This window comes from Eleutherodactylus coqui, chromosome 9 (assembly GCF_035609145.1).
Source record: "Eleutherodactylus coqui strain aEleCoq1 chromosome 9, aEleCoq1.hap1, whole genome shotgun sequence".
Taxonomy (NCBI): domain Eukaryota; kingdom Metazoa; phylum Chordata; class Amphibia; order Anura; family Eleutherodactylidae; genus Eleutherodactylus; species Eleutherodactylus coqui.
The window spans coordinates 119,819,053-119,847,050 of record NC_089845.1 but is presented as its reverse complement, the minus strand read 5'-3'; the positions used below and the strand labels follow the sequence as shown (position 1 = coordinate 119,847,050).

The window sequence follows — 27,998 nt, the reverse complement described above, 5'->3', positions numbered from 1 at the left end:
TTCTGCTGAATTACGCAAGCTCACATAGACTTCAATGGAAGCTGCAAAAAGTAGGAGGGGGGAAGGGAGTTGCACGGCATACAACGCTTGGCTCTATTTAACCAATATTGGTAGATCATTTAACAGCGATCGATGATTTTCCACGCTTCTGCTTATTTTTTGCCGATACACAGCAGCAGCCTGTGTGAATGCCATGGAAAATGCGAATTAACCCCTTAGTGACCAGTTTTGTTTTTTTCTTTTCGTTTTTCCTCCCCACCCTCCCCCATCTCCAATAAATCCTTTATTTATCTGTTAATGTAACTCCATGAGGGCTTGTTTTTTGCAGGACGAGTTGTATTTTTCAGTGGTGCTATTTAATGTACTATATAATGTACTGAAAAACTTAAGAATTCTAAGTGGAGAGAAATGTAAAAAAAAAAAATATTCTGCCATCTTTTGTTGCGTCTTGTTTCTAACAAGAAATAGGTCATAACTTTATTCTATGGGTCAGTACGATTACTACGATACCACACAATTTTTTTTCTGCAGCACTACTTGTATTTTTTTCCAAAGATATTACATTTTTTAAAATTATTTTCTGATCACATCTTCTGAGCACAATAGCTTTTTATTTTTCCATCGACATAGTTGCGTAAGGCCTCGTTTTTTGCTGGTCCTGTAGTTTACGTTGGTACCATTCTGGAATATATTCAGCTTTTTGATCGCTTTCTTCTTGGAGACAGAAACAAAAAAAGTGCATTGCTTTTTTCGGACGACGTTCACCGTGCGCGGTAAACAATGCATTACTTTGATAAATCGGACTTTTTTAGATGCACCGATAGTAAATATGTATTTTTGTTTTATTATTTAGATTCTTTTATTATAAATATGGCAAAAGGTTTTTTTTTCTTATTTACGTTTAATAATTAGTAAAACTGAATTGATCTTTTTTTTACTTTTTTTCTTAGTCCCCAGACAACAAATAGTGATGCTTTGATCACTTCAGCAATATGATGAAATCCCATAGCATTTCATCATACTGCTATTGGGCAGGCAGTCTATCAAGCCACCACACGGGCATGGCTTTATAAGGCATTCTGCCATGACAGCCCTGGAGCCTTTCAGAAGGCCCTCAGCTGCCATGACATCCGCACAGCTCCCTGCGATCACATTGCGGGGGAGGGGCCTTATGAGACCCCTGAACATCAGTCGGGGGATTTAAATGCTGTCAAAATTGGTGGTGACATTTAAAGGGTTAACCGCTCCAATCGGCTACGTGGCTGCAGGTGCTGCGGGGTGTTGGCTGTAAGAAACAGCTGGTGCCTGTGTTGTATGAAGAGAGATCATCTTGCGATCTCTCTTCATACATAGACCGCCGATACAGGCTGTCAAAAGGTGTATCAGCGGTCACTAAGGGGTTAAGATCAGGACTTGGTCGCGGCAATTATTCATTCATGCGAAGTCGCCCGTTCACGCGATCTTTACAGCACTATAGCCATGATCTTTTCTCGTGGCTACAGTGTGCGAAAACAGCGCTTGTCTGAACGAGCCCCAAGGTCTAGTGAAGCGTATACTAGTATACAGCCCTGATATGTGGAAAGAGGCTTCGTGTTCTAGAACAGTACTAACTGCTGCACATATGGTTGGGATCAGGCGGACTGCTCAACTCAATATGGATGTTAATGAAGACTTTAACCAGTATGTTCTTACACACACATACAAAATTCATGAAATCCATGTATTTTCATTAATTGTAAAAAAAAAAAAACACAACACGTGTAATGAATATACAGTCTTCTAGTAATTAATGATATCCAGCAGTAATGCGGTCTGCAGAAGCACGCTGTACGGTGGTAACCACAACTTAATGAGGTTTTTCATACTTGACAGATTAGCATGGTGTTAGATTATAGGAAACTATTGAATTAAGGAGGTTTTCACTGCAATCTGGGAAACAAAGGATCCTTAGAACAATTACTGGAAAAAAGACATCAAATGTTCTGGTGAGGATGCCAACACAGTATATTGGATGCTTAAGTTACATTAACCCCTAAATGACAAACACGTTTCCGTATTTGGCACACAGTTTTTGTCATCTCTGCATTTGGGAAGTTGTAACTCTTTACTTTTCCGCTGATTGTACAAGGGCTTATATTTGGGCCATGTTGCATTTTGTGTCTGGCAGGAGTTTATTCCCCTTCCCCCATTTAGAAAGTCCCCCACCCACCTGAGCCAAGCATCTGTATGGAGGGACAGAAGGAATAGCTGCCGGCAAATGCAAGCTCCTTTAATGACCTACAGTGGGTGTTGAGGGGTTATTGGTGGCTGTTAGAGATGGGCGAGCGTACTCGCTAAGGCAAATTACTCGAGCGAGTAGTGCCTTATGCGAGTACCTGCCCGCTCATCTCTAAAGATTCGGCTGCCAGCAAAGGAGAGCTGTGAGTTGCGGGAGTGAGCAGGGAGGAGCGGGGGGGAGAGAGTGAGCGAGAGATCTCTCCCCCGCTCCCCACCGGCACCCGAATCTTTAGAGACGAGCGGGCAGGTACTCGCATAAGGCACTACTCGCTCGAGTAGTTTGCCTTAGCGAGTACGCTCGCTTATCTCTAGTGGTTATGTTTGATCTGCGCCGATCACGTGGTGGCTACGAGAGGGGAAATGACCCGGCAATAATAACAGGGAGCCGAATTATATAGTAAGCTCTATTAGAGAAGTCAATTTGTAGTAATAATGCTGAATCAGGTTAACCCTTCGTATACCACAGGACATAAATGCTGCAATTCAGCAACACAAACTTTTATAACTGCAGCTTTATAAAGACAATCATAAGTAAGAGCTTGTCATAGGTTTTGCCGCTCTGCCGGGGGGGCCTTCGTCTGTTGTCAGGGGTCTAGCGCCGGTTACCTGCTGCCTGGCGGTGGGTGACTGTGTGCCGTGGTCGGCGGCTGCGGTGGGTCCAGTCGGCGGCTGCGGGGCGTCTGGTTGTCAGGGAGACACAGCTGGTAGCGTCTCGGGAGCGCGCACGTCGGGCTACAGCAAGCGACGGGAAAAAAGCCGGCGGCCATCTTGGGAAAGTTTTTATAAGTTGCTGAAACGCTGGAACTGTAAGTACAAACCAGCTAGAAAAGTCATTTACAGGGGGGCTTAGTAATGTATGCTTAATTAGGGGGACTGGGCAAAAAAAAAAAAATTCACTGCTTCCTCGAGACAACCCCTTTAAGTCATAACTTGTTGACGTATTGTTTTCTTGGGGAGGAGTTGTAAGTTTTATTAGAACCACTCCATGGTACATATAATGTGTTGTATTACATTTTTGGGGGGAGAGATGTAAGAACACCCCAGAACTGTCAGCATTGTCCTGGGGTTTTGTTTTCACGGGGTTCACCATTTAGTAACTTTGTTTCTGGATCAGTAAGATTCCTGCAATACGGAGTTTATGGAGGTTTCTCATCTTGTACTACTTTTGCACAATGAAAACACATTTTTAAAGAAGAATAGTCCCTGCATCGCTGCATTCTAATACCTGTAACACTTCTGTTCCTGCAGCGGAGCTCTGGCAGGTCTGGCTTTCTGCAGGAAGAGATGCAGTTTTTATTGGTACTATTTTGAGGTATTTGGATTGGTTTTTATTGTGTTTTTTTGAACGTGAACAAAACAAAAATAGAAATTCTGGCATTTTTAAAAATGATTTTTATGGCATTCATCATGCGTGATAAATAAAAGGTTTTAATTGTTCAGGTCATTATGAACGCTGTAATACTTGTGTGTTTTTCTAAGAATTTTGGGGGAATTTTATCTATTTAAAAATATGTATTTTTTTTAAATTGGATTTCATTTTATTTTAATTGAAGTTTATTAAACTTTTCTTGATGCAAATTTTTCGCCCCTGAAGGGGGCTTTAAGATGCGATGATTTAATCACTAGGACAGTACACTGTATTACTTATGTAGTGCGTTCTACTAAGCCTATGACAGAAGTCTATTAAGCTGCGTCGGGGCTGAGGTCTAATAGAGTAAGTTACATGGTAGACAGAGGCCTTCGTCTTACTTCCAGCTGCCCATGGAACCCATTGGTATTTTGCAATTGCACTGTGGGGTGCAGATGGATCACAGATAGAGCCCCCTGCCTCTGTTATCTGCTTACATTGGCCATCAACTAAGAGGTTAAGTAACAGTATAAAACCTTTTAAATATGATGCATGGCTGCAACACCCATAACTATGGGTAGGTCTATGTCTAAGGAAATTTACTGCTGCAAATCCATGATGTAATAGAAGCAGAATCCACAAATGCAAAAAAGCTATGAAGACATGTGAAATCTAAAGCATGTAGATGTGCGGTGTTTTACAAACAATGACTTGTTAGGTATTAGTGTATCTTGATGCCACTAGGAAGTCCTGGTGGAGTCAAGATTGACAGGGGGGTGACGCCCCCTGTCAGTGATTGGCTGCTTATGTGCTTGTCCTGCAAGCCCACTAACCATGAATCTGGGATTGCAGGCGGGACGTAGAAGAGAGGAGGCGGCAGTCGGCCGCCTGGCTGTCATGGATTCATGGTTAGTGGGCCAGCAGCAAGTTTGGCAACGGTGAGCGGGAGAGGCTGCAGTGGCTGGCGTGACAAAGCAGTGAAGGGCCGGCCGGCCGGCCAGCAGAGCAGCAGATGCGTGAACAGTGGCTACTTTGTCAGCGTTGAGGGGGTGGATCAGCCCTCACAGCACTTAGCCTCTGGCCCGTACCGCTGGCGGAACACATGCGCGGGCATCAGCAACATGGCGGTGAGCAGAAGGCCACTACTCCGGCTGCCGCTACTGAACTCTGAGGCGCCGGCCGCTCCGCTCACAGTGATTGCTGCAGCGTCTGCATTGATGACTGGCTGCCCTGCTGCCTTAGGCTTACGATTACTTCCCATCTTAGGCGTACAGTATTACATGTGAATACTGGCAGCTTACACCGGTAACATTGAAGGCAGAAGGGCAGCCTGTCATCAATGAACACTGTGCAGCAACAACCTTCGTCTCTTGGCCCTATCGGGATAGGGGCGTTTCCTGGTGGCGTCAAGATACACTAATACCGACTTGTTATTTGTATAGCGCCAACTTATTCTGCTTTCAGGTAATTTATTTATTACCCCCCAGCAAGCTTGGAAGGATAGAAGGCTGAGTCAACCTTGAGCCGGCCAACTGAAACATGCAGGGATTGAACGCACAACCTTCAGGTCGTGAGCGAGGGCTTAACACTCTGCGCCACACAAGACAAACATTTTCTGTAACCATTCTTAGAAATAATCCCCATTATATAATGCAATATGCAGTAGTATGAATCTCAGGTTATGCCTTCACCACAATCAGATTCCTAAACTGGTCCACAGAGATGTGACTTTTTGGCATCTGCCAAGCAGCTATATGTCAGTATAACCCTTCTATAAACCGATTGGAATGCGTGGTTTGCTGGAATAAAAAGGTACATTCAGCACATAGATAGGGAGGCGTCCCTGATGTATGCGCCAAATGTACACCAAGATGTATAGAGAGCCTCACGCGCGTTTGCCTATATTAGGCCTTGTTCAGACGAGCGTTTTTTTTTCACGCACAAATAGCCACACAAAAAGACTGCCGCTCATGTGTGGAAAAATCGCGTAAATGAAGCTAAAGGCACTACCTACATTCGCGCATAATTTGCTTGTTCACATGATCCGTGGTGCGTGCTGAGTGTTAATCCAGCTCCCATAGGAGTCAATAGGAGCTCCTGTGCAGCTCGCACCAAAGATAGGTCAGGTCCTGTCTTTTCACGCAGCAGGCACCTTAGATGCGGGCATTGTAGCCATGCATGTCCCATCTTTTGCAGGTTCGAGTATTTTGCGCGTCTAAAATTCGTTCAAGTGAATGCTTCAATAGGAAGCCATGGGTTCTAAAAGATGCGATCTTTTTGCACGCAAGAAAAAAAAAGCGCTCGTCTGAACGAGGCAGTAAGTCAAAGCCACAGCGGTACGTCCGGATTTATCAGCACTGCACATCTGAGTTGGCAGCTGTATATGGTTGCACAAGACTGGAAAAAAGCTAAATCAGCAAATTCACAACCAATATCTCAGGTCACTTTGCCATTTGTTTGCAGCTTGGCAGCCCCTTATCAGAAAGTGACCCTGTCTGCTATTTACATGGTTGCTGGACTTCTTTGTAAACCACCTCTACGTTCTACTATCCTTCCATATCTGTTCTCTCAGAAAGTCCTGGCCGGTCTCACTCCATGTTACAAATGGTTTCAACATTTATATAGCACCAACATGTCCCGTAGCGCCGTACTCCGACTACAAGCAATCAGTTTGCCCACCTGAGACCTCATGTAACATACTTCCACCTGCAGCTTTCACCATTTTTGGTTTAAAACCTTTACTGATCAATAAATATTGCTTGCAGTTTGTTGTTTAAACTGTTATCATGTAACACTTTGGATTTGGTCTTCACTAGAGATGAGCGAGCATACTCGCTAAGGACAATTACTCGATCGAGCATTGTCCTTATCGAGTACCCGCCCGCTCAGGAGAAAAGATTCGGGAGCCGGCGCGGGGGAGCGGTGAGTTGCGGCAGTCAGCAGGGGGGAGCGGGGGGGAGAGAGGGAGAGAGAAATCTCCCCTCCGTTCCTCACCGCTCTCCCCCACAGCTCCCTGCCCGCCGCCGGCAGCCGAACCTTTGCTTCCGAGCGGGCAGGTACTCGCTAAGGGCAATGCTCGATCGAGCAATTGCCCTTAGCGAGTATGCTCGCTCATCACTAGTCTTCATGATTCTTTTTAGCTAATCTATCTAGCTGTCTGACCAACTCTGCCTCCTGTCATGACGGGTCCATTTAGCTAGTAGCTACATTTTGTCCCCATGTAGTGCTGTGTTTGTTTGCTGATGGTTACCCACCTCACTCCAAGTGGTGAACAGAAAACAGGTTGTATCCAAAAATGGAAACATTTTTGTGATGCACTGTATTTTTATGAACATGTGATAAAGCAAACCATAAGATCAGTGGGGTTTTATAAAATGCTATTTATTTGCATTGTGCCGTAAAGTGTTGTGGATTTTGGGTGTACATCTAAGGACACATTATACACCCAGTGCAACAAACTAATCTCTAGACTCCATTGAAGTTGTACAAAAAGGCCCAACCCATGAACAGGGCATGCTGCATTTCTCAAAAGCCATGGAAGTCATCAGGTGTTTTACCTCCTATTCACTCTAATAGAACATCTGTCAGCTGCATGTGAACGGCCCCTTAAAGCAGGATGACATTTAGAATCTGAAAACCCTTTACTTTGAAAATACACGTATAAATCAAGTATGGCAGCAGCAGGACAAAGCCGGCTAATCTCAGTAGTTATGGACCCCCAGTGAGTAAAAATGGTTGAAAATAGTAGTGTAATAAATAGCTGAACGGAATCGGAGTCTTTGTATTTCTCCTTTTTATGAATACTTTCCTTTTGGGCAGCCACCCCACCCCTCGTCTTTCACTATTCCAATTCATACATGATTTCCGTCCGGAGTCTAGAACTGGTCATTGTCTTAGTAATTCAGAAGTTAAATCATAATTTTGGTAATTAGATTTGTCTTTAGTGCAACAATATTGGCATTGTTCTTTTTTTTCCCCCCACTACGGAAATTGGGTTATCACTTTCAATTACCTTCTTGGAAATTAGGGCCCATTCACAGTCTTCTAGCGTCCATGTGGGGTTTTGTTTGGATCCCTGAAAACCAGATTCAGTTGCAACCCTTAACAAAACCATAGACTTTCATTCCTCAAATGGAGCCCACAGAGGTCTCCTGACTAGTGTTCTGATAGTCTCTGGCATTTGTACCGGTGTAGCGGAGTTAACCACACTATTCTGTCCGGCACAAAGGCCATAAGCGAACAGAAACCTGCTGAAGTGGAGACCAAATCTTGCACTTTGTTCTCTGTTTCAGTAAAGAAAGTTCATGTTTTTGTATAATGTTCCATCCAGACGCCATTTTTGACAATCCCTACAGAAGCTACAATGCTCTAGTATGGGAAATTAGTGAAAGTAGAATTTTTGTCAACATGTTAAATAGTTGGATGATCGGTGACAATTTACTATTAGTTTGAGGATAATTCAAAAGTGACCAATAAGGCAGCACTTCCTTTTGTTGCCTTTGTAACATGCCCACTGCCACAAACTAGAAAAATACAATCTCTAAGAAAAAGGAACAGAGTAATGGCCCATTTACACGCAAAGACAATCTTTCAAACCATGAAAGATTGACAGTTTTAGCGATCATTTTGCATAAAGTTAATAGACACTAATGTCCATTAACACTATTAGCTTCACTTGCGAGTAAAAGGGTCTCTGGGAGCTGTTTGCAGAGCACAGCATGTAGTCTGAGCTCTGCACACAGCTCCATTGATCTCGCACGGGCTGTCGGAAGAATACAATGTAATCTCCAAATCCTGTGCAGAACACAGCATGTGGTCTGTGTTATCTTCCCTCCGACTAAACGATGGATTTTAAGCTCACCTTAAAATCATCGTTCAGACGAAGAGTAAACGATGGGAGCAGTTACACGCAACAATTAACGTTCATATGCCATTGAACGCATTTTAAGCGATAATCCTTGCATGTAAATGGGCCTTTACTGGCTACTGCTCTATCTTCTAATTCACTAGTGTATAGCTAATGCTATCCACTTTAATTGCATCAAATACGTGCTTCCTAATTTAGTGTCTAAGTGAAATACCTATTCCCTGATCCATGCTCTCCCCACTTCCCTTCCTGTCTCAGGGAGGATAGCGTTTCACATACTGGGCAGCAAATAACGCAGTGAACATTAGAACAGCAAGGAAGTGTCTTAGTTTGAAGTGTGTGAAGACTGTGAGCGATTACAGCACTGCTTTACCTCTTATAATGAAGGGGCTTATAGGCAGCTGTAAAAAAGAGGCAATTTCTGTAAGGCTGGGCTAACAAGTACAAGAAAAAGTAATCTCATGTAATACTTCTACATTATATATATATTTTTTAAATAACACCTTCAAATAAACGAAGAAAATAAAGCGATATTAAAATGGTTTTACAGAACTCCCAATATTATTGACCTATATTTAGTACAGGTTATCCATTTCTTATTGGGGTCTGCAGCTTGAGACCCAAGTTGATCAGCTGTTTAAAGAGGCCACAATGCTCAGGAAAGCGCTGGGCCTCTTCACTGCATACCATGCACAGCACTGTGCATTTCATAGTGCTGGTGCCTGGTATAGCAGCTCAATTCCATTCAATTGAATGAAACAGAGTTCCTGGCAAGCCACGTGACAAAAGAACATAACGTCATTGGTCTGAGAAGAAACGTAGGCATTCACTAGTGTGTCACGGTCTCTTTAAATAGCCGACTGGTGACCTATCCTAATGATTAATATTGGCGTCCGAAAAAAACCCCTATGACAATATCAGAGTTATAAAAAAAATAAAAATAATAATATCATCTCACCAATTTAATATTTCCAATTTTGTCATGCATTTTTTCCTACTTTCAGTTTAGTAATAGTTTCTGTGGCTCCTATCTAGTTAGAAATTCTGAAGAGTGTGCAGAAAGAAAAAAAAAAATCTCTTTTTTTCAGAGAATTGTTTGAAGGTTTAGGCAAGACTGCAGGTCATATACTGTGAATAAAAAAAAATTACTGCATAATGTATTTGATTTCCCGGAGGTGAACTTTCACAGGCTTCTTTCATGTATGGAACAATAAACAGCTCCCATAAGCTGAGGTAGGAAAAAGTGCAATCCTTAACTAACAATATGGTGAAGAATAGTCGTATTTCCATAGGGATGCTAATTGATTCCATACAGTGATAGGTCTGCTTATTTCAGGAGGGTCTTATCACTTCTTGTCCTTCTAGGTAATAAACACAGTGCAGTCTAAAGAATATTAATTATTACATATTTGGGTTATCAAAGTCGTAAAAAAGGCGTCTCATCTCGACATCAAACACGGTAACAATAAAGCAGTGATCTGAAAGGACTTACCTATTTGCTTACGATATTGATCAACTGGCACTTTTGTTGCTGAAGCATCCTTTCGGCCCATTTTTCTCACTGTAACAAAGAGGAAAAAAGTCTAGTGAGTGAACACAAAGTAGCGAATAACCAGACATTGGCATCTGCTTTCAGCATAGAGCATAATGCGGTGCCAAGATCTATAATGTGTTACCACAGATCAAATAAGAGCGATTGTAAGAGATAAGACCTGAAAGCTTACGAGCCCGCCCCTTGTAGAGGGCAGCCGAGGACTCAGAGGAGATCTAGAGCCACGTACACCACTAATACCTATAGGGGGTGTATAGGAAAAAGATGGCTGCTTTCATTCAAAAAATAGTGTTGTGTTGCGCTTCATCCCCATTCAATTGACTTAAAGGTGTGGTCCCACTTGTAGCTGTTTTGCTGCAGGAAGCAGACAGCTCCGTACATTGTGCAGTGGCTTAAGTTGATACTAGTGATCCTAGTCACTTAAATAGGACTGAGCTGCAGTACCAGCCCTAGCCACCGCACAACCAATGGAGCTGTCTGCTTCCTTCCGCAAAACAGCTACAAGTAGGACAACACCTTTAAGTTACAATTGCAGACGTAACCCATGAACAGGTGTGGAATTTTTTAAAAAAAGCGCCATTTTTTTCTAGTTTACAGTGTGTGAAAAATATTAATTTTGACATGGCTGATAAGCAGCTGCAACATTTATATTCAAATGTTGGATGCAGTGCGTTACAATAATGTTGCAGACACAATCACCATGGGCTTTATCAGCAAGTAGATCTCATCGACAAGCAGTGCTTACTTTCATAAACAACGGTAGAGCAGCGGCGCTCTCCCGTATTCTATAAGGAGTTGTGCGCTAATCTGACTGCAGGGTAGCTGGCCCCAACTCCAGAAATCGAAGGATTCCTACCCTGCTCGGAGCGGCGATCAGGTCAGGACACAAACATGGTTGAAATCCAGTGGTGCGTCACCGGCCGTCCACACAACTATAAGGGGGGCCCATCCACACAAGCAGGTGTTCTGTCTGCATTCAGTCCATAATTTAACTGAATGAATGAGAGCCCATTGAGTTAAATTAGTGTATTTAGACGTGCATTTTTCTGCACATATTTTAAAACACGTAAAAACAACAAAAAAATAAAATAAATTACAGCAGGTCCTATTTTGGTCCGTATCATGGCCCAAAAAAAAAAAAAAAAAAAATCACCCATGAAAGTCTATGGGAGTGTAAAGACACAGTGAAAACGGATGCTACATATTCACTGCGTTTTTTCACACGTTGCCAGGAGACAGTCGAAAAAAGATGACATTAATTGGGCTTTGTGTTTTTTGGGTTTTTTTTGCATGTCTGAAAAGTGCGCATATGCACCAAAAATGCACATGCAGTGAAAATGGCGAGTTTATCATAATATAATAATAATCTTTATTTGTATAGCGCCAACTTATTCCGCAGCGCTTCATGGACCAAAATTACTTACGCTCGTGTGAAGGATTTTTACATATAGACTGCACTTCATTGGAATCTACAGCCCGTTTAGAGGCTGCAACCCCAGGACGACTCTCCAAAGGGCTGGATCAAGAACCCAGGTTGGTATACAAGGCTACCGTGGATACTGGGTGCCAGTGGTTTCTCTATCGAGAGAATTCCACTGAGCACCAGGCGAGTTCCCATCCACTTGTTTTTTTCTAAGGTATATACCTTGTTTAATATGAGGCGCTGATTGATTGATTCATGCATTCTTTACAGAGCAGACATTCTGCACCCATTCTAGATTTTATTACTATTCCCGATCTCATTCTGTATATTTTACCAGTTCTGTATATAACCTATACTGCTGCAGTCATGTTAACTAATAATAATAACCGCGTTCACAATGCCCCAATATTTCACTTTTTTCTTTATGATTAAATATTTTAAGGGAACTACCTGGATTTTATAATACCATTAGATGAACAGTGACTCTAATTCTAAGACACTGCGTAGCGCGAGGTTAAATAAGAAGGATCGGAGTACGTCTTCTAAGCTCAGACGATTGCTCATGTAGCCTGCTGAATAATCCCATTAGCTGCCACTGGCATTGCCTGATAACCATTTATTACAAAATGTCGCTACTGAAAGAATCTTAGACTATAATTTCAGTCCTGCCAATAAAACGTTTCCAAGTGGGTGATGACAGTATTTCTTTTTATTATTTTTTTTTTTTTTCCATATAAATGTATATCTGCTACTTAACCCAAAATCAGCAGTCGTGTTCATTGGTAACCATCATGCTGTCAGGATCTGAGACATCTGACACCGATAAAATGCTGTGACTTTTCTTTGTTCTTCAAAGCTATGTAGTAATCATCATTCATTTTTACAGCTTTGACGGTTGGATAAAAAAAAAAAAAAAAAAAAAAAAAAAAAAATCCCCCAAGATTCCAACCGAGACATTAGCACATACAGTCACAATGCCTAATAAGCCAGCTATTTGCATAAAAGATCAGCCGCACTTTGGAGTGTGCTATGATAGATGGAGAGATGGAGATTAGCATATACAAAATCAAGATTGTTTTCACAATGCCCATCCTTGGGGGGAACGTGGCTCATCACCTAACCTCAGAAAGAACTTGTGCTTCCCCGAGGAGGACGCTTGTCACCGACACTTACGCCAGGATATGGATTAGGCTGAGAGGCTGTTTATGACTTATTAATCCTTTGGCTAGAACGGATGGATGCAAGTTCCAATACGGGATGAAACATCGCAGGCAAAAAGTTGCATAATTTTTTTTCTTTTTTGTTTCGTTTCTCTTCGTAATATGTAACAATAGATTCTGAATGGTGAGGCTTTTAATTGTATGTTATTAGGATATTCTACTATTATTACACTAGAATGTATTGCATTTTATACTCTGTTCTCAGTCTTCAGAATACAATGTTAGGTACATACTAACTACATGAGTGGTCTGGCTAACATGTCAATGAGTATATATGAAGCAATGACAATTCAGCGATCACTTCCCGTGCATTGGGGTCATCTTTATATTTGTACCCATCCCATCCTATAGCCTGCAGTCTGGTTCTATACAGAATATTAGAAATATTGTCTCCGTGCCAAGTATATGTACTTCTACGGGCCGTTTACCTTCTTTATGTAAGTAAATATCAAAAGCGTGTAACCAAATACCGATGTACTGAAAATGCAGTATATCCGCTCACTAACAGCTAATTATCAAAACTAATCAGCGCTGTGTAAATGTTGAAGAAAATGGAAGCTGCGCGTCAATTTACTTACATTTTTTTTCCAATTTTAAGGGACCCAATAAAAGTATACAAAAATAGAAAATGTTAAACAAGTACAAATGGGAGTCCATTATTTTCTAACACCTAGTTCTGAATACAAATCGCATCAACAGTAATAACCCACCCATTAAGTGTCATGAGGGTGGGGTAGGATCGGGCAATTAAATCAAATAAATTCAATTTATCCCAATTCTGCTGATTTATGTGAAAAAAGGTCATGGTATTTCTAGCAACAAAAACAAAAAAGAGAAAAAGAGAAAATCAATCAAGGTGAAAAAAAAAAATAAAAAAATGATATTTGAATTTTTGGCTAGATCGCCCACCCCTAGGGTGAAGTGACTAATTTCGATTTATATTAGTTATAAAACGTTGCAGTAAAAATTAAATTCTGGAGAACAATCTTGGCCCAACATATGCCAAAAAAGAGGGGCTAATGTCCAGTCTTGATATGCAGCCTGGTTGTCAGAAAATGTGCTTAATACAATTGGCACACATCTTTAAATCTTGGGCCGCCCTTGCACTGGAAAAAGAAAAAGGTATGCCGACTACCAGCTGGAGTGATATCAGCTATAATTTATACCCGTTTTCCTGCATAAATGACAGGACATGTGACAGGCTGCGGCAGCCGCGCCTCCTGCCATCAAGCCTGACTTTTCAAAAAGTCTCGAGGCTGGCACAAAACTGAAAAACAAAAAAAATTTTTAAAAAATAAAAATATTCACCATTTTTCGTGCAAACTGTCACTTTCACCAAGACAGTGACTTTTTAACACCAAATTTTGGTTCAAATATGATGAAATCCTCCCCCCCCCCCCCTTCGTCTCTGGTGCATTTCCAGACAGTATACCTTTTTTCTCGAGATAAGTCAGCTACTATTTCCAATAAATAGGACAACACAAGAAAATCCTGTATACCAAATGGTTTACACGTTCTTTTTTTCCACGTGGGTCAAAGTGTATGACACCCAATTATGCATACTGGGGTCTGTTAAATGTATACCCCAATTCAGTACGTAGTAATTAAGTACGAACAGAGCCGAAGTAACACTATAATAGAGAGTGTTACTGTAATATATATATTCAGTATTCCCCAGGAATCAGATGTTCTTCTATGTTAATATCAGCAGCCGACTACTGTAGGAGGAGGAAATGAGACAGAAGTCATGAATTAAAGATAAATGTTGTATTAATCTAGCCGGGTCCTCTGTTACGGCACGAGATCTGCTGTCGTCAATCATGTTGAACTTTCCACTTACATTATGCCGCAATAACCTTTCTAAAATGTTTAAATTGACTTATTAGTAAGGAGTATTGCCTGATAATGCCACTTGCCAAATGTGTCTATTTTAATACTCCTCAATGGCAATGAGCGACTGTTGGCTTTGCGTTCCTGGAATGAAGACTTTGTTTTACAGTCCTACCAGTCCTGCTGTGAACATATGTGACGGCTGGAATTAAAAACACATCTTTTATTATTTGTGCCGCCTTTGATTCCTTGTCAAATGAACAATTTGACTAGAAAATAAATGTCGACTGAATAATAATAAGTCACTCTACGGCGGGTACACAGGAATGGCGGAAAATGAGCAGCCTGAACTGTGGGACCCAGACAAAAGTGCGAGGAAAGAATATAAAACAGGCAGAAATTGGCTGGAAATGAGCGATATTTCTGGCAATTTATAACCGCAGATATCATCATACAGCGTCCATCCCAAAGGTTTCTTGAATTGCGCTGTTATACAATTTGTCACAATTCCAATTTAACACAATCTTGCATCATCCAATGCAAAAATGTATTACCTTTCGCCTTTTTTTTTTTTTTTTTTTAATCCTGGGAGCCTATGGGTGGCGGATATCCGACGGATGGGGCTCAAAGGTGAGGGAACCTGGCATCCATTGGAGAGGCTTCATCTACACCCCGTTCTAGCGCGGTGTCCCTGTGGCAGCAGCTTGACTCTTTCTGCACACACACCTCCCATAGAGATGTATGCACACAAAGCGACGGAACACGGCGCCCGGTGGGCATGCATCGCCGTTCTCTTTACTTTAAGCCCCGCAACAGTTTATGGTGAGGTCAGTTTCCCTTTAACATCCCGCACCGTACATCCTGCGATTGTTGGGTTTAGAGATGAGATAAGGAGTTGTCCGGAGATACATACTATCCGAATCTAGTTCTGGTCAAGCGTTGTCTCAGAGCTCCACCGCAGATTCGCACATGGATTTGACCCTAGTGAATGCGCATCAAGAACAGACATGTCAACTTTCCGCACCCAGATTTCAAGTTCCGTGCTGTATGAACCATGGCTCCGATTGCCATAGCATTCAATAGAATGATATTGGGGTGAAACCATGTTGTTTAAAGAGGGTTTAATATTTATAATTCTGTGCCCTAACCACATACAGGTCAGAATGTATACTACATTTCACGAAGAACACCGCAGAGACACACTCTTCTCAAGATTGGCGTTTGGCATACTAGGCTTACCGTGAAGAAAAGTTTGCTGGAATGAATTGCTTTCCATTTCTTATTAGTTTAGGCGCTTGTTGATCTCAAGCGGTTCTACTGACAGGAATGAAGCAGTAGAGCATTGGATTGACACATACGCTTCATTCATACGGTGACCGATGGGACTCCAATTCTCTGAATCATTGGGGGTCCGTAGAAAACCCAACAGCTGTCTGGCGCAAACTTCACCAGAAAACTGCCCGACATGCTTGGCACCACCTTACTATGCGTTTTAGACACGCTGCATGTTGTTCCAAGGTATAGAGCATGCTGCGATCTATTTCTTGAGCATATCTACACGATCATGTGCATGGATCAATGAAAGTCCATTGCCTTCACTCACAGCGTATTACGTGGCTATGCATCGCACGTGTAATGCACTGTAAAGAAAAAAGCCCGTGGACATGAGCCCTTAGTGCTTTAGACCGCACCCCGACATATGGTGCAAGGGTTGTACTTAGCACAAAAATTAATATAAAAGTGTAAGCTAAATATGAAAAACAAGAAGATACAAAACACAGTAGTGGCAGATTTAAAAACAGGTAATAAATCAAGAAGGGGGTTTTATCCAATGGCAGAAATCAATGCCCTTATGCACCATGGAGACCGGACGCGCCGGCATCTCGGGGCCCAGGTTGAAGATCAGCATTTTCATTTTGCTTCTCATTTTCAACATAGTTTTACGCCTTTAGTGTTCAATTTCTTTTAAAATTCCGCAATCAATTGGAATCTAAGGTCACGAGGTTAAAAGGTGACAAACCTCAAAATTTACCAACAGCTGAGTCCTCCAGAGCAATATGACAGAAAGCCGGACAAATCAAGAAAGACACTGTGCAAGCCAGAAGTGCTATCCCTTCCATGGAGAGTAATAGTAGCTTACTAAAACAATGCGTCAGAGCAATGGACTACAGCAGACTACTGGGGAAATAGGGGCGGCCATACACCTTAGGTGCTGGCCGACAGCCCTTCCTCCCGTGCCCCCCATATACGTCGGGCTCGGCCAAGTGTGTGTGTGTTCTCAATAGGGAGAGGGTAACAAGTCGCTGACAGACACCTCTCTGGTGGGGGCTTATTCCCCATGAGAACAAAGGATCAGGCATGTTGAAATCCAACTGCCTGATCCCTCTTTCCCTTGCTATCTGCCACCACACATTGATCTTAGTGGGATTGGTCAACTTGAATTTAATACATATGGGCCCTTCAGACTAAAGAAATAAGTGAGAGACTATAGGGAACATTTATTAAGCCGGGCATTTTCTGTGCCGGACTTATTACAATTTCCCTGGGAGCATGTGCGCAGAATACATGAAGCAGCGCGCACCTCTTCACGTATTCACCGCATCCAGCTCCTCTGTGCGCCATCTGAGAAATGTACACTAGGTCCGATCTGGCATACATTTATGGTACAGTTTACGCCAGTTCTGAACGTAAATTATATGCAAATCTGTCAGTCTGGGGAGGCCACACCCCTTCTGGCAAACCCTGCCCACTTTTCAAAAAGTGAGGGCAGACACAAAAAGGGAAAGTCAAATTTTTGCTCAAATACCCGCTTACGCAAAAATGTGTGACTTTTTTTACACCAAAAATGTACGTGCATCCGAAACGTGTTGCTAATTTTAAATGGAAACTAAGTTTTCAAAGAACCTGTGCTTATAGGATAGCCAGTGTGATAATTAGCAAGACTGCCAGGTACGTTATTTACATAAAACAGCAATTTAGAGGGATTTTTAAGCACAAAAACATTGTCTCCCTGGCTTGCAGTCCACTGTCTGCTCTCATGACTGCATTCTGACATTAGGATCATAGAGCTGGAGGAGCAGTCATTCTCCAGACATAGACACGAATGCTGGAGCTAATGCTGAGATATCTGCTGCCATTATTACACCAGTACCCTACTGAAGATTTCTATTCACTCTTACATGATGAGATCTGTGTGCGCGAACAACAAACAGAAACCACGATCTCTGCAGTTCTGTATGTACAGTTAGTAGAACATAGATGTGTTACAGCAGCAACTCCTCCCACCAGGTCGGAGAGGATGGAAGATCAGATACATGCCTGGCAGATGGAAAAAATATAGCATTCAAGTTACATAATGGCCAGAAAGAGTGTTCTTCCTCACACACACGGAAGCTTATTATGAAAGTCATCTGAAAACTCAGGTATGCTTTTCCCATCTCAAAAGCAGTCTGTACAGAGCCTTAAGGGCTCGATCAGATGAGCGCGGTTTTCGCGCACTATAGCCGCTAGAAAAGATCGTGGCTATAGTGCTGTAAAGATTGCGTGAACGGGCTACTTAATGCTACGTGAAGTAGCTCGTTCACACGATTCGAGGTGCGTGCTTTCCAGCACCCATAGGAGCCTATGGAAAGCATGCAGCAGCAATAGGACATGTCCTATCATTGTGCGCACCTCAGAGCAGATATGTGAGTTTGCACTCGTATGTCCTATCTGTTAAGCAAGCCGATTCAGCATGCCCAACATTCTCTCATGTGACCGCTTCTATAGGAACCCATAGGGGTTGTGGGACGCTGATTGACCGACAGAGGGAGCCCCCTTCTATGAATCTCAGTATTAGTGGCGGTATTATTTTGGCCTTGTCTAGTGGTATGTGGATAATTAATTACTGTTGCTGGCAACATCTGCTCCTGGTATAGCGGTGACCATGTTATATTGTAATTACATATGTATATAAAGGTTTCCTGTTTGGGGGGGGGGGGGGTGGAGTGACATATGCCTTGCAGCTTCTACCCCAGATCTTGTAACATCCTAGCAACGCCCATGATAAACAAGATTTGAGAATGGGTAGCCCGTACCTTGCCTAAGTTTAAGCCAGCTTTAAAACCTAAGAGGTTTAACAAATTTACGTAGCGCCCCAATGAACGCCCCTTGACTATGATACATTGGACTACTATAATATGGTGCCTATAGAGAACATAAAGAGATACGCTTCATTTCATGTATGTTAGCAACGGGTGTAACGGAAAAAGTGAAAACTAATAATCTGAAGGTGCAGCCACATATTCTCTTGCCACAACTATAAATGTCTATAAGTAAGCCAGCAATCAGATGGTGGAGAATGATCACAGGGAATAGATGGAGCTTCAATTTATGGAAAAAGCCCTCCCACATATTACACTTTACACCTTACGGTAAATGTGCGGCTGACAGCCCCGATGCTCCGCTGATTGCTTTTTCTCAGCAGTTAGGTATTCATAGACAATATGGCTTATTTAACGGTAAGTGAAGTGATTATTCATGATACTTGTCATTTCTGGAAAATCACAGGCCTTTCTTAACAGTTCTGGCTTAAAAAGTTCTGAATTTCTTTTGCTATGTGGGGCGGGGGGGGGGGTTATTTTGTATGCAGAGGTTTATAAAAAAAATCTTCATCATATAGAAACTAAAAGACTACACTTTACTGAACTTTGATTTTATGAACGGTCCACATCTGTTGGAGGCTACATTTTGGGCAGTGATCTGAATTTTTCCCTACACCACAGTCCAAAGCTCTCAGACAGGGCTTGGGTTGGACTCCAAATCCCAGAGCAGCTACACTAGTCTAATAGGGTCTATGCGGTCCAATGTTACACTTCTCAGAAAATATGACCTACCCTGAAAATAATCCCTAACGTGATTTTTCAGGATTGAGGATGTAGAATGATTTTGTAGGATTGAGGATGCTTGAAGTATAAGCCCTACTCCAAAATTAAGCCCTAGTTACAGTTAATAAAAAAGTCAATGTGAATAGTGTCCAGGCAGCTATACATGTAAAAAAGTAAAATCTTTTGGCGCAAAAATATAAAGACCCTGTTTTATTAGGGGGGGAAACCGGGTATAAGCTGCTACCAGCAGGTTCTAAAACTATAGGTCTACTTACTAAGGGCTTGTTCACAGGAGCGTATTTGCGCAGCGTATTAAACGCAATCTTTGCAAACATAATACAGTCAGTAGAACCCATTGGTTTAACTAGGTGCATTAACCCTTTACAACCCAATTTATATCCTGGTTTTCCTAGGGTGCTCACTCTTTCTGCCGTGTTAAAACGATGCTATCTGCTGGTTAAAGCCAGTACTGCATGAGGTGACACGTTGGATAGGCTCCGACAGCAGAGAGGCTGGCAATATACAGTAAGAGAACCCCGACGGACGTCTTTCAACATTGGAGCTGTACAGCCTTAAATCATAACGTCTTCACAGGTCAGACAGTGGATTAGAAAGGGTTAACATGAGCATATTTTTTATAATGCGAGGTTCGATCACGTGAAATACGAAAATACGAACCGTATGTGCATCCACAAAAACCCACTGGAGAGGGTAAAACATGCAGGCATAGCGATTTTCAGTCACGTAAATAAGCAGCGTATTTACACGACCAAAATGCGCTTGTTTGAACGGCCCCTAACTGTTTGAGTTACGACAACAGATATAATTCCTCAATAGTTTCTCAATATACCAAGCCATGGGGAGGCCCCTTATTCCGTCATGTCATTTACATGGAATGGGTGGACTACAATAACCAGATGATCAAAATTAGGAATATTTAAAAAAAAAATAAAGACGGCAGAGGGGCGACCTAATAACTATGTATAACTATATCAGGGGACAATACAGAGATCTCTCCCTTCATCTGTTTATAACCAGGACTGACTATAAAATCTAGAGGAAAGAAGGTTTCTAAACCAACATAGAAGGGGGTTCTTTACTGTAAGAGCAGTGAGACTATGAAACCCTCTGCCTGAGGGCATGGTGATGGTGAACTTACTAAGAGAGTTCAAGAGGGGACTGGACACCTTTCTTGAGCAATACAATATTACATGTTCTAGTCACGGATTACTTCAGAAGGGTCCTGGGATTATTGTGATTGGTAGATTAGAGTCGGGAAGGAATTGGTTTCCGTAAAAATGAACAAAATTGGCTTCTACCCGATAGGGTTTTTTTGCCCTTCTTCTGGATAAACATTGGGGGGGGGGGGGAAATAGGCTGAACTGGATGGATGAGGTCTTCTTTCAGCCTAACAGACTATGCTACTATGTATAGTTGTGTTATTTTCCTTAACAATATCCTTCCACTGTGTCAGCAGCATGGAGGAGGATGTCGAGGTTATCAAGACATATCCTCAGTTAAGATATTTGTAATCACTTTCAAAATATGCTTAAAAGTCGTTATGGGTGTTGCAGTAGAAACACGCTTTAGTCATTAGCTCCTTTTCCAAAACGTAATCCCACTATCCAGGCATATAAAGAACGCTGTCCTGTGTCAGGCTCAGTATGATGGGAATACGTGTGTTAGCGAATGGATCTAAGACATACCATGAAAAGTAGTGTTTATGTAAGTGCCGTCTCATCCACCTCTTTTAGAGGAATTTAGAACTATTCTTCGTCAAGGTAGGTACAATGATAGAACCGAAATTGTAACAATTGTATTCCAGAACGATGTGCAATAACTGGATTTACTGTGAAATGCGTTGGTTTGGTACCAACATTTATAAATCATCAAGATCTCCACAACAAAGGATTCTATTTTCCGAATGATAATGATTAACCCGTCAGTCGTTGCCGACTGTGGGTCACACTATGGATCAACTCTTGACATTTTCATCTATCAAGTACAGCTTGGCAAATAGTCATGAAAGTGTCTGCCATGATTGTGTCTAACCAGCGAGATCTCCGACGACCTCTTCTTCATGAACAATAGGAACCTTAAACATTAAGATCTGTTAGACCTTGAGTATAAGCTTACTAAACTAGAGTTAGCTTACCAGTGGTAAGATCAGTGAATGGGACTGAGCTTGCAGTACCATTCCAGCCCACTGCAGAGTGTATGGAGCTGTGCTAGTTCTGGCCACTACAGCTAAGGATAATAGTAGCTGAACTCACAGCACTCACCGACAGTATCCATTTGCCTAACGTGAAATGCAACATTTTTGACAATGCAGCAATTTAAATCAGATGTCCCCCTGGACCGTAACTTGTCGCAAAACCGCTGCAGAGTTGAGGTTTGCGGTAGAAGGTGCATATAGCGCTGAGTAGGGAAGGCTACCATATTACAGAACTTACATGATGCTAAAAAGTTGCAGAGAGGATTCCTATATGTCTCATCCAGGGTTTATGTGGCAACTTCTTCAATGCAGCTCAAGATGTGGATTGAGATACGTAGTGTTTTACCATGTCGCAACATTCTTCTCTGCTGCCCATTGCATTAACGTCAAAGGGACCCACCGACAAAAAATGGGGATGGGGGCCTTCCAACCGACTCAAGATACAGGTTGGGGTAATGAGGATTGGGCATGATGAATTTCAACAGCCCTGGAGAGGATCCATTCAAAGGGCTACTTTAAAGATGAGGAAGCCGCGACTGACTATACATTTCTGTAGGGCCCCTTTACGCAGGATGATTGTCAAGCGCTTAACCCTTCACAATCCACTGTCTGATGTCTGAAGACATTATGATTTAAGGCTGTACAGCTCCGATGTTGGAAGACATCCGTCGGGGTTCTCTTACTGAATATTGCCAGCCTCTCTGCTGTCGGAGCCTATCCAACGTGTCACCTCATGCAGTACTGGCTTTAGCCAGCAGATAGCACCGTTGTATAATGGTAGAAAAAGAGTAAGCCCCCTAGGAAAACCAGGATGCAAGTTAAATTGGAAATGGTTAAGCTTCTGACAGTCACCCCAGTGATTACTGCTCTTGTGCTTTCACGCAGGAGCAATAATGATTCTGTGAACAGAGGCGGAGGGGGCCAAAGATCGCTTCCCACCAGCAGCCTCCATTCGCAGTAAACAGGTAGTCGTCCACAGACTAACGATTGCCTGTCTAAACAAGCAGATCATCGTTTGATTTGTTTACACTGAACGATTACCGTTCCGTTTCACTCAATGTAGTGATAAACTGAACGATAGTCGTTCTACGTAAAAAAGGGCTCTTAGGGCTCATACCCACGGACGGAGCGAGATATGCCCGTGGTTTTATGCTGTGGAAATCCCATGGGGATCAACAAAAAAGTCCCCGCTGGCGATCGCGGAAAAACGTGCTTTTTACCACATTTTTCTGTGGTCTCCATTAATACTATATTAATGGAGACCTCCTGCCGCAGACAAACGCGGTAAAATAAAATATGCCACGATTTTTTCCCATGGCGTAAATCCGCGGTAGAATCCCGCATGTGAGGACTGAGCTATTAGGTTAAATAGAACCTAATAGCTGCGTTACTCCGCCACCGGGGAACGCAGCATAAACCTGTCTGTGGGCATTAGCCCCTACGCTGATGTATGCATTAGCATGTAATGCCACATGTGCCAGGTCCGCCAGAGTGGACGTAGAGGGGTGTATTTGGAGCAGGGGATCCCCTTTCCATGGCATCGATGGGTTGTTGTCGTATGATAACCCCTTTAAATGATTAAGGTTGGAGAATGTGTGTCAATCACAGCCAAGTATATATATATCCTTGAGCAAAAGGGGGTTAATTCGTTCCCCTTACACCCTTGAATTGGGTTCTGTGGGACAGTATAAGGATTACGTCTTGTTACGTAAATCCATGAATAATTTGCGCACCGTGCTGCGTCCTGGGCAGCGGTCCCACATAGCGTATGAGCGTGGGATAGGACTTCCGCTTTACTTGGAAGAGTGTGATTAATAATCAGTCTTCCCCTAATCCTGAAATGCTGATCAGTTCATCAATATGTTATGGCTCTCCAGGGTTGCAGGTCCCTGACAACGGAGAGGACATTGATTTCTATTACCCCAGGCATAATCTCCATGTAGAAACACTATCTGAACATGCCAGCTGAGCCCTCGCCAGCCATAGAGGTAACTTGTGCGGTCTCTAGGGTGAGATTAATTAGCACTTCTCCGAGATCACATCCTCATCACAACTGTTGGCGACGTGGGCAGCTGCAGAATTGGAAATGAAAATGATTAACCCCGAGGCGCAAAAGGTATATGTGAAAATCCCAGAGCGCCGGGCCCACCGATGCGACTTGGCACAGGCAGCAGGCTCTGGTCAATTAGGCTAAAAAACTGAGTTATAGGATTCAATAGGATTTTTTTAAAAAAGGAGCTAAATATAAAGATATTAAAGAAAAACAATTCTATATTTCAGTAAAGCAAGGATACAAACCTATACATCGGGGTCTTCTCAGGATTACCGTCAGTGTCTTATCAATTAGACATGTTGTGGGGTGACTTCACACAAGCGGAATACACCGCACAACTAAACCTGCCGCTGCCGAGTTCTGCTCCAAGGTCTACATGGGGATTTTGATGTGGAACGGCCAACAGAATTAAGCAATTTTTTACTTTTGCTTTAAAATCTGAAGAGGCTGCGGATTTATGAGCAGAATTTTCCACGTCTTGCGGCGCTTCTTATGGAAATATTTTACCCGTGTGAAAACACCCCATAAGGGTGACGGGTGGAGGTCTGACTAGTGGGGTACCTAATGAAGAGGGTATGCATCCCAGTCTCCCCTAAAGTAAATGACTGTACTAAGTGAGGGCCCCCCATTTTTTTTGCACCTTCTATGTGAGATTTCAAGACCACCTCATCTGTGACAAAAGGAACGGTCCTTTTTCACCTTGTACAGGGTAGGCCACAGAAAAGTATCCCACCTCCTATTCCGGGACCACACTCTAATAGCTGTCTAAGGCCTTAGTCACATGGGCGTTTTTTCGCGCGATTTGCGGATCGCATGACGGATGCGCATCAGCAAATCGCGTGACCGGGGCCAAAAAATTCATAAATGGGTGTGAGTGAGAGCTGCCTCTGATTGGCTCAGCGCTGAGCCAATCAGGGGCAGGTCTGACTCACACCCACTGCAGGCCGGCCGCGCTGAACTCCGTCTGCTGGAACAAGGTGAGTATATATATATTTTTTTTATTTTTACACATTTCTGGATGAATTGCAGGGAAGGGCTTATATATTTAAGCCCTTCCCGACAATTCATCCCGCGATCGCCGGCAGCCCATTGCTTTCAATGGAGCCGGCTGTATTGCCGGCTCCATTGAATTCAATGGGCAAACATCGTTCTTCTCTGCCACAGCTGTTACAGCTGTGGCAGAGAAGAAGGATTTGTCTTCTATATGTTCTCAATGGGGTGGGCGCTGCTGCCGCCGGCCCCATTGGGCGCATATAGAGAAGAGAACAGGAATCGCAGATAGGTGCGATCTGCGATTTCTGTTCTATAATTTACCGGACGAGCGCATAAAAAGCGCTCATGTGTCCGATACCATTGCAAAGCAATGGCTAAAAAAAAAAAAAAAAAAAAAAAAACCGCGGATGCATGCGCATTCGCAAATCGCGCGAAAAACGCCCGTCTGACTAAGGCCTAAAAGTAAATCTGCCTTTGTTGCCCATAGCAGCCAATCACAGCGCACTTTTCAATTCTAATACCGCTGAGGTAACAAGAAAGCTGTGCAGTGATTGGTTGCTATGGGCAATAAAGACAGATTTACTTTTAGACAGCATTTATAAGATTGTGGTGCCAGGATCAAAAGTGGCCTACTTGCCCATGGCCCACCCTGTATAATATAAAGTTTTAAGTTGCTCCTCAGGGCTCAGTCAGACTAGCTGTTTTTTGCACGCACCTATGGGCAGGAAAAAAAATGCACTCCACAGATGAGCAAAATGCACGTGACCGAAGGTGGCATCTTTATATTCCTCCTTATGGGGTTCAGTATGGATATGTTTTGGGGGCTAAATGTGTGCAAATTCTAAGATGAAACAACGCCTCTTCAGCGCCACCTATTGGAAAGCAGCATTCCTGCAAGTCAATATCGGACCTTTTAACAAGTCTTGTGATGATGACTGGAAATAGTTGGCACTGTAAAAGCATTGTTTCATCTCCTCATTTGCATAAATTTCCTAGAGGAGCATGCATAGCCTAATAAGTCTCTCTCCACCTTCTAGGTGTTCTCTCTAAGGGCTCAGTCAGGCGAGCGCATATATTAGAACCGTTGGTTCCCTATGGCAATGGACAGATGTCCGTCTTTTACAGGCGCACAATATGCGCACCTGCGAAAGATAGGACATCCGTGCCTCTCATGCACAGCACAAACCTAATCGGCGTGCATAAAGAATCCCCTTGGGGAGTCACCTTATCACTGTACTGATATGGGTGAGCAAATAGAGCACAAAAATAGAGCATGTTGCACACGGGTGAAAAGTGAGCGCAAGACGCAGAATATGAGCGAACCCATTGAAATGAATGTATTCCATTCTCTGCGGTTTGCTCATGCAAGAACGTGTGCAAAAATCGGCCGTATTAAAAAGCCCTGAAACAGATTTCAGGTTGCCAGGTTGTTTTCAGTGTCTTGAACCGCCACATCCTACGCGGTTATCACGGAGATTGGTTTGTCTGTTCTACAGGGACCTTGTACTGCAGGAAGCTCGGCACTCTGCACATCCTCTCCTTCTATGACAAAGAAGCAAGACCGGCGTGTTCTAGCTGCTGTGCGTCGTGTATACACAAGCGCTTGAAATTCCCGTGTCCGGGCGTACTTCTTCATATATGGCGGTGTGTAAGACTTACACCCGGCCCACTCATCACTTCCATGCGGACTTATAGAACCATCTCCATTCATCTAGGGATAGAATCGAGCGGCACTGGATGATTCCTGCAAACACCCGGGAGATGCCTTTCAATGCCTGGATTATGTAATAGTCGCGCACACATATTGTGGAAGACAGTACAAGGATAGACCTTCCCATTTGCGCAACTTCTAATTTTACAACGGGCGGACTACTTTGCAGCACGCTCAATGCATTCTGCGGCAGCTGCCAGCGCTGACACCGGAGAGGGACGATGGGGAAGGTAAGTATCTACACTTATATCCTTTGGATCCACGGGTCATCTACTTTCAACCCGTAAGCTTGGCTGATAGCATAATAGATCCAATTTACTATATAGATTAGGCGTGATACATCTTCTGGAAGAACAGAGCTCACATACAACTGACCCTTTGTATGAGACGTAGTTTAGAGTGACGATCTTTCTAAAAAGGCTATAAATCACAGAATTTATGTAGATTAAGCTCCAAAAAGGACCAACATCACCATGAGATTACACACACACACGAAGGGCGTATTTTAGTCCCAATATGCAGCCATGAAAGTCATGGTCGCATAACAGGACAAAACTAAATAATTGATTTGCAATAAAGTAAAGGAGTTGTTCACTTGGTGCAGCAGTCAAGGTTGGTACTGCAGGGCAAATCCCACTGAATTCAATTCAGCGCATTCTGCTTGACTGTAGGGAAAGAGGCCCGGGGATCAGAGAGGTGGGTCCAACCATCGGTCATTAAAAGGAAAAATTTAAAAGGTCCCATGGACTATTAATGAGCTAACCTCGGGAAAGGCTATTTTATTGTTTCATGTACTTGCACCTCAGGACGTTTTGTATGTGAAATATATTTTTGTGGAATCCACCTTTTATATACTTACCTTTGGTTGGCCTCAATTTTTGCTCCTTTGCACCATTTCTCTCTGATTTGAGAGTGGCCTCTAGTGGCCGGTTACTTTAGATATCAGGCAGTTTTATCTCCCTTTCTAAGTGTTTTAAATTATTTGTCCAGTGTTTGTATCCTTGTACTTTATTTTTGGGTCTTTTGGATGTATTTTGTGTTGTGTGGTTGAATTTACCATTACACTTCTCCTTTTGGCTAAAACTACTCCCCAAAAACTGCGTTGTGTGGAACCATCCAATGGAGTCTAAGTTCTACTGATGAAACTTATGGCCAACGACGACCATCAGGAAATCTTTCTGGGAAAGTATTCTTGCATTCACTCACATAATAAATTCTAACGTTGGACTCTTTCTTTGAAAAGTTTGAAGTTGATGTTTATCAGAGCTCACAGTTGCCTTAGACAGTTTACAGCACATTTGAGACACATTAAAGAGAATTAAAGCACTTACCTAAATTGTGTTGCTTTCCTCAGCGCAGGTTATATAAAGGAACGATCCATAAAACGCTATTAAAAAAAGAATGTTGATGTGAGACTTAAGAAGTAGCAGTCAGATGTCACAAAAGCCCCCATTCACCGAATACTTTCCATTTGTATATGGTTTTTACATATGCATTGTGTCTGAAACAAGGCTCATAAAACAAATATTATGAAAACAGACTGGAACTGAATGGTACTCTACAAGAGAAACTAGAGGGAAGTACTGGATAACCATCACATTAAGGAATAGCCCACTTTATATCAGCAAGGCCGCATTCTGCTAA

The 27,998-nt window shown here is 42.7% G+C and overlaps 1 protein-coding gene across 3 annotated transcripts in view; it reads right to left on the bottom strand.

The window, feature by feature from the left end:
• The window catches only part of TRIQK (triple QxxK/R motif containing), an 82,378-nt gene that overhangs the window by 44,707 nt on the left and 9,673 nt on the right, over positions 1-27,998 (bottom strand). Inside the window, exons 2-3 of one of the 3 annotated variants that reach the window (XM_066579020.1) lie at positions 27,686-27,741; positions 9,985-10,053 (exon numbers count right to left, since the gene is read on the bottom strand). In XM_066579020.1, the coding sequence (XP_066435117.1) occupies positions 9,985-10,045 (61 nt within the window). In that variant the 5' untranslated portion in view covers positions 10,046-10,053; positions 27,686-27,741. Of the gene's footprint in view, positions 1-9,984; positions 10,054-16,389; positions 16,454-27,685; positions 27,742-27,998 lie in introns of those variants that run through there. The other 2 variants (XM_066579019.1, XM_066579021.1) reach the window with 2 other exon arrangements.